At 32.6% G+C, this 11,936-nt stretch overlaps 1 protein-coding gene across 1 annotated transcript; it reads left to right on the top strand.

Moving 5' to 3' along the window:
* Window positions 1-3,439: 3,439 nt before the first annotated feature.
* Window positions 3,440-11,048, top strand: LOC114280808 (homeobox-leucine zipper protein HDG11). Its single transcript, XM_082911752.1, has 10 exons — window positions 3,440-4,159; window positions 4,648-4,765; window positions 5,037-5,225; window positions 5,801-6,286; window positions 6,492-6,593; window positions 7,043-7,276; window positions 7,814-7,994; window positions 8,599-8,867; window positions 9,363-9,452; window positions 10,094-11,048. Exons 1-10 carry the CDS (start codon window positions 4,032-4,034, stop codon window positions 10,502-10,504), a joined length of 2,208 nt encoding a protein of 735 aa, XP_082767878.1. The 5' UTR covers window positions 3,440-4,031; the 3' UTR covers window positions 10,505-11,048.
* Window positions 11,049-11,936: the final 888 nt, after the last annotated feature.

The following is an 11,936-nucleotide window of genomic DNA, read 5'->3' as shown; positions in this document are numbered from 1 at the left end:
TTTTAAAAGTTACATTTTCCCCCTTAAAATTTGCAATCGCATAATAAATAATCACTTTTATTAATCAATTGTTAAGTCAGTTAATAGTTTTCTACGAAGTCAGCAATATATTTTAATTAATAATTTTGATAATTTTATTATTATATATAAAGATGGTTATTAATTTTATTTTTTATGTCAAAACTTTGTTAAGCCATCTCCAACAGTGCATCAAATTGTGCATCAGATTTGAAATTTGATGAAAAAGTCACTTTTTCTCTCTTCAATAGTTTCACCAAACTGATATCAAATTGAGAATTAAATAAAAATTTAACCAAACTGAGAATGCGTTGGGTCTTTCACCAAAACACTATTCATTACCGTTGTATTTTCTCTACCGAATGACCAATTTTGCGCAAAATTTTGTACAGATTTTACACTGGGAGGTCGACCACCCGATCGACCCCGGGGTCGACCCCCTGGATGACCCTCAAGCTTGAAAATTCAATTACAAAATTGTACAGATTTTGCTCTTTCCGGTCGACCGGCCGGTCGTCCCCCCGGACGTCTGGTACGTTTTGATGAAAGTTACAATATACCGTTGGAGTGATTGATATCAGATTGAGCCAAATGCCTTTTTTTTACTCAAATTTGATGAAAATTTTGTTCAACCGTTGGAGATACTCTTACATGACAAATTCTAACAAGGATGTATCAAAATTTCTAAAATTATTAAAAAATATGTATTTTAATCAAATCTCCTGATGTATTTATAATTTGTCGTAGTTATTCAATTCTAAAATATTAGGTCTTTTTTAAAAAATTAACTTTTTCTTTTATAGTACAATTATTACATTTAAAAAATTAACTTTTCGAAACTATCATTTGATAGTAGTATAATTATTACACTTTAAAAATATTAAGATTAATAAATTTAAAAGAAAAATAAAATAAAAAATTCATGTTATTTTAATTTTTGAAAAAGATTAATATTTTAAGATAATAAAAAAATAATATTTTAAGATGAAGGGAGTATTTATTATTTAGGATTGTTTTAGAAAATAAGTAAAAAGTTGATTTTTTTTTAATTTTTTTAAAAAAAATATAAAAAATGACTTGAATAAAAAAAAACCCAAAATAAAAAAATTGACTTTTAGGTCAATCGTCAAAATAAACCTTATTAGTGAGGAATTCGGATCCTCGGCCGCCCTTCTCGGCGGCCGTTCCCAACAGCCTCCCAAAACGACGTCGTTTTGGGGGTTTTTTCGTTTTTTTCTTTTCTTCTTCTTCGCAGAACCAGAGGGGAGGGGAGGGGAAGAAGGGAGAGAGGAAGGGGAGGGGAGGGGGTCCGGATTCACCGAAGACTCGCCGTCGCAGGTCGTCGAGCTCGCCAGCCGTCCGATCGTCGCCCGATCTAGCTCGTTGCAGCAGCTGCACCGCCGTCGCCTCCGCCTCCTCCTCCTCCAGTCCGGCCCACCGGTGGCTCCCTCTTCTTCTCCCTTCCTCTCTCTCTTCTTCCCCTCCCATCCCTCTCTCTCTCTTCTTCCCCTCCCCTCCCCTCCCTTCTGGTTCTGTTCAGACGAGGAAGAAGAAAGAAAAAAAAAACCAAAAAAACCCCCAAAACGACGTCGTTTTGGGGGCTGTTGGGAACGGCTGCCAGGTAGGGCGGCCGAGAATCCGGACTCATTAGTAAGGAGGAAGAAAGAAGATTTACTAATGACTAATGTTAGAAATTTAAATATTTTATTAATATTTTATTGAATATCTTATATAGATATAAGATTTATTTATGACTGAATCTCATGTCAAAATGACGTATTTAATAAAAATATTAATAAAATTTTTAAGATTCTTGATATTTTTGTTATTGAGAATTATTTTTAAAAAATTGTTAAAATCTGATTTTTTAATTTTTTCTTAAAAAAATGTAAAATATATAATATATAAGAAAAATAAATGAGACTCCCTTTTTAGAGGACCTCACAATCTCTATAGTGATTCACATCATTCATGATGTGTGGGGTCTACTCATGTATGTAGGGATCCCCATTATGAAGGGCATGGATCACTATGTATTTTAATCAAATCTCCCGATGTATTTATAATTTGTCGTAGTTATTCAATTCTAAAATATTAGGTCTTTTTAAAAAAATTAACTTTTTCTTTTATAGTATAATTATTACATTTAAAAAATTAACTTTTCGATACTATCATTTGATAGTAGTATAATTATTACACTTTAAAAATATTAAGATTAATAAATTTAAAAGAAAAATAAAATAAAAAATTCATGTTATTTTAATTTTTGAAAAAGATTAATATTTTAAGATAATAAAAAAATAATATTTTAAGATGAAGGGAGTATTTATTATTTAGGATTGTTTTAGAAAATAAGTAAAAAGTTGATTTTTTTAATTTTTTTAAAAAATATATAAAAAATGACTTGAATAAAAAAAACCAAAAATAAAAAAATTGACTTTTAGGTCAATCGTCAAAATAAACCTTATTAGTGAGGGAGAAGAAAGAAGATTTACTAATGACTAATGTTAGAAATTTAAATATTTTATTAATATTTTATTGAATATCTTATATAGATAAAAGATTTATTTAGGATTGAATCTCACGTCAAAATGACGTATTTAATAAAAATATTAATAATTTTTTTAAAATTCTTGATATTTTTGTTATTGAGAATTATTTTTAAAAAATTGTTAAAATCTGATTTTTTAATTTTTTCTTAAAAAAATGTAAGATATATAAAAAATAAGAAAAATAAATGAGACTCCATTTTTAAAGGATCTCACAATCTCTATAGTGATTCACATCATTCATGATGTGTGGAGCCTACTCATGTACGTGGGGATCCCCATTATGAAGGGTATGAATCAATATAAAGGTTGCGGGAGTCTCAAAAAAAGATCTCTATCATTATTTAAAAAATAAATAACTCAAAATAAATTAAAAAATAATTCTTAATTATCTACTCAAAATAACCAAGTCAACTGACGTAAATGTACCAAGCTGAAAAAAAGAGAGAGAGAGAGAGGGAACAATAAAGTCAATTTAATATAGACAGAGAGTGAGCCGGGAGCCACACCAACGCCGGCAGTCGAAAAATTAACTTCCGGCAGCTACTCCTGCTTTAAAGCCCCCTCTGTCCACCTGGCTGTGTGTGAGCGAGCATCTGTCCTCTCTCTCTCTCTTCTGGTTCACACTCTTTAACTCCAAACATTACTAGTAGTTGAAAGAGGAGAGAGAGAGAGAGAGAGAGAGAGAGAGAGAGCAATAGACTCCTTTTCCTTTTCGAAAGAGTTGAGCAATTCATTCAATTCAATTAAAAACACTCTCTCTCTCTCTCTCTCTCTCTCTCTCTCTCGTCTGTCCGTGTAATCAGACAAAAATGGCTTTAAATCCGTCGGTTACAACAAACATACATTCACTCAGTTGCTAGAGCATCATCATATAAATATATATATAGAGAGAGAGAGAGAGAGAGCAGTGGTAGAATGGTACTTTGGATTAGCGCTCTCTCTCTCTCTTGTTCGTACCCATCTTTTCCAACCCAACGCCTCTCTTAATTACTCCCCCACCTCTCCCTAAATTTCATTCATTGCCCCCTTTACAATCCCTTCCCCCCACCCACCCAAATATCTCTCTCCTCTGGATTCATTCATGCCGACTTTCCAGCCGTTACGACGGCCTCGTCTTTGAAATGAAATGAAATCAGTTATTTCTTTAGACAATGCTTCTCAAAATCAATCCCACACCCCACCAAATCCATATCTAATCCTTGTCGTTTATGATCATATATTCTTCTTCTTGTTTTTCCTGTGATTTTGTAATAATAAACACTAAATGATATATTTGTATTATTAATACACTCAATATATCATATCATGGTAATCCATGATTCGGCTAAGATTCTTTGCTTCTTCTTCTTCTTCTTCTTCTTCTTCTTTAACCACCAATGTCATTACAATCCCAGTCACCGGCACAACTCTTGCCTGAGATACTGCTGCTGAAGCTATTCACCACCACCACCACCACCACCGATGGAGTACGGTATCGGCGGCGGAGGGAGTGGTGGGTCCGGCGGAGACCACCACGATGACTCTGATCCTCACCGGAGGAAGAAACGATACCATCGCCACACTGCTTACCAGATTCAGAAGCTTGAAGCGTAAGTTCACATATTTCATGATCTCTTCTCTCTCTCTCTCTCTCTCTCTCTCTCTCTCTCTCATCCAGACGATACTGCTTCTGGGTTTTGTTTTTAGTTAATGGGCAGGCTGTTTTGCAAAATGGGAAGCTTTGAATCATTCCTCTCTCTCTCTCTCTCTCTCTCTCTCTCTCTCTTTAAAAAGATTTGCTTTAATAGTATTATTATTATTATTTTTTTAATGTTTCTGGAAACCAAGAATGAATGTTGACTTTCCTCATCAAGATAAAAACAAGAAGCAAAGATTGCACACATATAGTTCTGTTCTGTTTCTTTGTTTATGTTTTTAGTAAATGATGATGCATGTGAACATGCCGTTTTTCAAAATGGGAATCTCTCTTTCTTTTTTTCTTTTTCACATTTTTTTTTTTTTTTTTTTCCTTCTTTTGCTTTGATAGTATTAATAATGTTTTTTATATATATTTTTGATTAATGTTTTTGATACCCAGAATATTCAAAGACTCTCCTCATCCAGACGAGAAGCAAAGGTTGCAGTTAAGCAGAGAGCTAGGCTTGGCTCCTCGCCAGATTAAGTTCTGGTTCCAGAACAGGAGGACCCAAATGAAGGTATGTTCCTACATTTTATATATTTATTTATTTATTTGTTAACTTTTAATTCATTGAATGCTTGAGAAAGTAAAGATTTCTGTTAACAAAATATTCCCAAATGAATGTTTTGCATTCGTGTGTAACATTTCTTTCTACATTACATTTTTTAATTAATTAATTTATTTATTTTTTATGACTTTAATGCATAATAATTAGATTTGTTTTATCTTTTCTTTTTCACTTATCATCACCCGATCGATGTGATGCGGCTCTAATGGTTTCGAATTAGGCTCAACATGAAAGAGCAGATAACGGTGCACTGAGGGCAGAAAATGATAGAATTCGTTGCGAGAATATAGCAATCAGAGAGGCACTCAAGAATGTGATATGCCCTACTTGCGGAGGTCCTCCTGTCAGTGAAGATTCATATTTCGACGAGCAGAAGTTGCAAATGGAGAATGCCCAATTGAAGGAAGAGGTTACTTCATTATCCCTTTCAATCTAATAACTAGTAATTTAAAGTTTGTTTGGGGGATCCAGAGTAAGTAAAATAAATGATTATTAGTTAAATTAAAAGAGAATTGGTTAAGTTGGAGGAAAACACACACACACAAAAAAAAAAAAGAAAAGAAAAAAAAAGTAAAAAAATTGTGATATTGACATAAAAAAGGTAATAGGTGATTTGTCTCCAATTTTGTTCATTTCTTTGTAGAGATTTGAAAAGTAAGTTTTAAGAGAAATTTCACTCTATTTGTTTTTATTTCTCTCATCCTTAGTAATTCAAATAGGTGATTAATTAATACTATATTTCTCTACCCACATCACTAAATCCAAATGGATTGTAACTTGTAAGGGATAATATTGATTAAAATAATAATCTTGATTATCTGCAACAATATTTCTCCAATAATCATTATTGCAAGATTGATTGTGTTTTGAGCTTTAAACCATCTACTTAAATAATCATTAATTCTGTTTTAGGCTTAGAACACCCGTTACATTTGAATTTTTGTTTTTTTTTTTTTTTTTTTAAAGAGTAATTGTTTGTGGCAGCTTGACAGAGTTTCGAGCATTGCGGCCAAGTACCTAGGGAGGCCAGTTTCACAACTCCCTCCTGTGCAGCCAATTCAAATTTCCTCCTTGGATCTATCAATGGCCACTTTCGGGGCTCAGGCGATGATGGGCGGCCACCATTCACTCGATCTTGATCTTGATCTTCTTCATCTACCGGTTAGTTCTTCGTCGACAACACCTCAAAACCTGCCATTTCAGGCAATAAACATTTCGGAGATGGATAAATCCCTGATGGCAGATGTTGCTGGGAATGCAATGGAGGAATTTATTAGGCTTTTGCAGAACAATGATGGTTTGTGGATAAAGTCCAGCAGTGATGGGAAAGATGTTCTTAATCTCGATACTTATGAGAGGCTCTTCCCCAGGGCTAATAATAAGAATCCCAACGTTCGAATTGAAGCATCAAGAGATTCAGGGGTTGTCATCATGAATGGTTTGGCATTGGTTGAAATGTTTATGGATTCGGTTAGTTAATTAATTTATTAATTTCTTATCCTCTTTTATTTATTTTTTATTTTTTTATATGTTTATTTTACTACAGTAATTAATTTATGGCAAAGGCTAATGAGTGCCTTGGGACACTATTTAATATGAAAATGAATTTGAGAACAGAGAATACTTGATTAGTCTATAAAATATGATGGAGGACTAATTTAGTGTTAATTTGCAGAACAAATGGGTGGAGCTATTTCCCACCATCATCTCCAAGGCAAGAACACTTGAAGTAATATCATCTGGAGTGTTGGGTGGCCAAAGTGGTTCCTTACAGCTGGTAAATTATTTACATACATATATATAATGGAGTTAGTAGATTTCTACTAAAACAACAATGCACACACAGAATGCACTGATGTCTTTTGTGACACATCGGTTCATTCTATGCACTTATCATTGTTGGATTCTATTAATTATTATTTCCTCTATAATTTGAATAGACATCACTGTTACATTGAAATTTTTGCATAAAATTTTCATAGATAATATAACTTAAGTTATCATAGTCTCTTCATTTTCAATCAAAATAATCATTATTGTTCTCATAATTTAAAAAATTTCATTGATATTTCACTCCAAATAATATTTTTGTAATTTTTTTTATTTAAAATATTTTATTTATGTTTGAAAGAAAAAAAAAAAATTCCAAATCCAGGGGGAGCATGTGCCCCGCTGGTCCCCCTATACGTCCGTCCCTGATTGATGCATGGCATGGCATGGATGCAGATGTATGAAGAGGTGCAGGTGCTGTCACCACTGGTAGCAACAAGGCAATTCTATGTGCTACGTTTATGTCAGCAAATAGAGCAAGGGTCTTGGGCAATAGTAAATGTCTCATATGATCATCTCCCTCAAATTCAAGAGACCTCCCTATCTTCTTCTAGTCATTCTTTGCAGGATCGATGTCACAAGCTACCTTCTGGATGTTTCATCCAAGATATGCCTAATGGCTACTCCAAGGTTATATCTCTCTCCAACTTTATAATATAATAAATCTACCAATATAGAAATCAATTACAGGATCAGACAAATCATGCATATAGATGGATAAGAATTTTTAAAAGTGCACTGCACTGGCGAACTTTGTAAAATCTAATCTCTTCATTTGTATTCTTTGTCTGATCTTGTAATTGATTTTAGTTTGCTATTACTAGCTATAGTGTGCAACATTAATCATTTTGTGATTGTGGCTTCCATATAAATTAAGGGATTGTTTGGCAATAGACTAATTTAGTCAAAAAAATTAAAGAAAGTCATAAAAACCATTCTCAAACACTTTTAGTTTTTTCTTCTCATTCTCTTTACTTTTTTTTGCACATTTTTTCATAAAAAGTCATAAAACAATTTTTTGACCTCATATTTTAGTAAAAAAAAAATATTAAAAAAACCACTTCCTAAACCAAAAAATTATTGTATAGAGTCATAATCCAAAAATTGTCCTTTAATTTGTAGTTTAGTAATTATTGTTATGTTTGGCGTGGCATTTGGGAAGTACAGGTGACTTGGGTGGAACATGTGGAGATACAAGACAAAACACCAACACATAGGCTTTTCAAAGATCTTATTCATAGTGGGTTGGCATTTGGAGCTGAAAGATGGCTTGCTTCTCTTCAAAGGATGTGTGAGAGATTTGCTTGCCTCATGGTCACTGGCAATTCTACTCGTGACCTTGGAGGTGGTCAGTACTTATACTCTTATTTATTTATTTGTTAATAGATAAATAGTGTCTTACAGACTTTGATTTACAAAATTTAAAACACAATTGTACATTCTTTATATCATGTACTCTCATAAAGAATATACAATTATTTCATACTTACCAACTATCTTGTCTTTATGACACTCTTTAACAAAATCCGTGATTTAAAGTGATATTTTGGTGACTAAATGTAGTATGAAACTTATGCATTCTTGCGTATTAATCATGACTTAAAATGTTTTATTTTTATTTTTATTTTTAAATTGTGGCATTGTGTTTTGGTTATGACCCAATATAATGTTTTAATTATGAATCAAAATGATGTTGATTATAAGACAATAGTATTTTACTAATTTCACAATCAAGACATGCAACCTTTTCTAAGTTATTATTAATAATAATAATGTTAGAATGATCGTATTAATCTATCACTTTTTATGTTGTATTTATCATCTCATATGTTGTGATTACATTGATAACCGATGAAAATGATGAAACCCATTAAATGTTTTTAAGTTGTGCAGTGTACCAGCACCCTTCCTTCAATTTAGCTGGTTAATCAATTATAAATTTTTTTTGGCAGTGATTCCATCATCAGATGGAAAGAGAAGCATGATGAAACTGGCACAAAGGATGATAAACAATTTTTGTGGGAGCATCAACCCATCCAACGGTCACCAGTGGACCTCACTTTCAGGGTTAAATGAAGTTGAAGTCCGAGCCAGCCTTCACAAGAGTACCGATCCAGGCCAGCCCAGTGGTGTGGTCCTCAGTGCTGCTACAACCATTTGGGTCCCTGTTTCTCCCCAAAATGTTTTCAATTTCTTTAGGGATGAACGTACTCGACCTCAGGTATATTCAATTCCTACATTATATGTAGGACTCGACTTATCTCCATTTCATCATGTGGACTGGACCGTGTTGTCCGGACCGTAAGACTCACCGCAAATTCACTTCCATGGTTCAATCTATTTGTTTTTTATGTCATTGTGGGTAGAAGATGCATGGAAAACATAAAATTGATAAAAAATAATTACACCTACATTATTTTATTATGTCTCCAAAAAAAATATATATATATACAGTCTACTTTCAAAATTATATTTGTCGAAATTGGGTATTTTGATCCAAAATTTGTTTTCACTTTTATTGTTTTAATTTGGTCTTTTTGTTCAAAGCGTATGTTAAATTCATGATTTATAGCACAATCTCATGAGGCCACAAAAAAATTGAAGTGAATTTGGGTCAAATTATAGGGATTAAAATTTTGGTTTATCCAACATTTAATTTGGAACTGTGAGATGCTTTAAATTTGTGTTTATTCAATTAATTTGATCTTATATGCAGTGGGATGTTCTCTTCAATGGCAATGCGGTCCAGGAGGTTGCCCACATTGCAAATGGGTCTCACCCAGGGAACTGTATCTCTGTTCTCAGGGTAATTAATTTTTCTCACTAAGATTTTGCTAAATTTTTATTAAAAAACAAAATATATTTTTTTCAATATATATATTCACCAAAATATATAGTGTTGTTACTTTTTTTTTTTTTTTTAAGGTACATCAGAGATAAATATATAGTGTTGTTAGGTATATGTATATATATTCAGTTCCTTGAATTCTCTTCCCAAGTTATTTATTGACATTTTTATTGAAATAATACTATATAATTTAACAAATTTTACAAATTTTTCTTACTCACATATGTTTATATTAGTGTGTCATGTTTTAAATTTCAAATTTCCATTCGTGCTTGTCACATCTATGAATATATATATATATATATATATATATTTAATTTACAATTAATTTTTAAATTTCATTTGATTAATATTGTCAAAACAATAGCATTAATTTCATACCAAAAAGACCCATTAAAATAAATTATTTCTTATTTTAAAAATGTAACAGTAACATTGTTATGGTGAAATTTTATGTATAAATTCTTTGTTGGGAAATCGTTATCTTTTCATTTTTTGATCAATGTTGCCAAAAATAATTACTCTAATGAATAATACTTACTGTATATGCACTCTTTTATGATCACATGGGATAATTTAATGCATGCATGCATGACCAGGCATTCAACACAAGCCAGAACAACATGTTAATTCTCCAAGAGAGCTGCATAGACTCATCTGGATCCCTGGTTGTCTACTGCCCGGTGGACCTACCCGCCATCAACATAGCAATGAGCGGTGAGGATCCATCCTACATACCCCTCCTGCCGTCAGGATTCACCATTATGCCCGACGGTCAATGCGACATGGCCGTCAGATCACGGGACGGAGGAGGAGCATCCACGAGTGACAGCAAACAGAGTCGTAGCACATCATCAGCAGGTTCGCTAATTACTGTTGTGTTTCAAATTCTAGTTAGTAGCCTGCCAACTGCCAAGATGAACCCGGAGTCGGTTACAACTGTTAATAATCTTATCGGCACCACTGTCCACCAAATTAAAGCTGCCTTGAATTGCACTACTTCCTTATGAATCTGCTTCAGCTACTCAACCATCTTTTAATACACCACACAGAGGTCAGTATTCAAAAAAAATAAAAAAATAAAAAGAGAGAAGTACTGAAGGACAATTTGGGGTAGTTGGGAATTTGAATGCTCCATCATCAATTGCTGAAGCTGACATACTGCTGCTTGGTGCTACTGCTCCTCCTACTGCTACCGGTGGTTTGGTTCATTGCAATCTGCGCCAACTTTACTTCTTAATTTCAACCCTCCTCAATTTTAATTTTAATTTTTTTGTCCTTTTTTAAAATTTCTTTTTCTTTTTATTTTCATTTTTTCCCTTAAAAGAGGGAGTCAAGAACGCACCATGCGTATCTTTCCTGCTGTGAGTCCCCCCATACTCTTTCTCTTTTTGGGCCAAGAGAAGAAAGAAATTGAAAAATATAAGACTCGAACCTTGACATCACGTAGAGTCCCTCCCATAGTTCGCTTTCTCTTGTGGGTTTTTTTTTTTTTTTGGTCTCCTCTTCAATTCCTTTCTCTTCACAGCAAGAATAATGTATGGTTCGGGCATTGACTTCTGTTTCTGGACTTTTAATTTCTTTTATTTTCTTTTCTTTTTTGGTTAATTTACTATGGAATTATAAACTTCCATTTCTATTTGTTTTTATCTCATGTGTGAGTATGTGTGAGACTAAAATTATTCAGTCCTTTGTTTAGGCTTATGTTATGTGGGATATTTTAATAGCCTTAGAAATGAGCAAAGAAACAAGAATATATTGGTATGTGTGGTTTGTGTTTGAGAGATGTGTTTTAGAGATAAAAAGTACGAAAAGTTGTTTGGTTTGGTTTTTTTCAAAAGATGTTTTAGGAAATTATTTTGAGAGAGAGTTTTGGAAAAAGTGATTGATTTGATGTGTGTGAGAGAGATTTGTTTGGAAAACTTGTTTGGTTTACAAGTTTTGAGAAATTTTTTTGAGAAAATTTGTTTGGTTTGATTACTTTTAAAAACTTATTTGTAGAGAAAATTTCCCAAATTTTTTTCAGAAATACAAACCAAACGTCATATTTGATTTGAACAACAATAATAAATCTGAACTTTTCTGCTGCAAGATATAAGGTAAAATAAGAGTCTTTTTAGATCTGATTCTTTCTCTACAAAGTACATAAAATTTTCTAGTACTTGATGCTTTATAAGTGTACAAACATATCAACAATGTGCAGAGATTGAAAACAGTTTAGATAATTTATTCACACTAAACTATGGTTATAACTATAAAGATAATTAATAACCGTATCAATAAGTAAATTTGGGTGCTGGATAGTCAATTAATTACTTCTAACATTCTCCATTTAATGTGTTGTTCTTATTAAAATAATCCGAACTTTCAGATGTGGCACATGGTTGGGCCTTAAGTCTTTTTAAAATAATTAATAATTCACATTGGATAGTCTACATCATT

Source organism: Camellia sinensis, unplaced genomic scaffold (assembly GCF_055761805.1).
Source record: "Camellia sinensis isolate YWXY unplaced genomic scaffold, ASM5576180v1 Unanchor13, whole genome shotgun sequence".
Taxonomy (NCBI): Eukaryota; Viridiplantae; Streptophyta; class Magnoliopsida; order Ericales; family Theaceae; genus Camellia; species Camellia sinensis.
The sequence above is the reverse complement of the archived record's forward strand: the minus strand, read 5'-3'. Positions and strand labels throughout refer to the sequence as shown.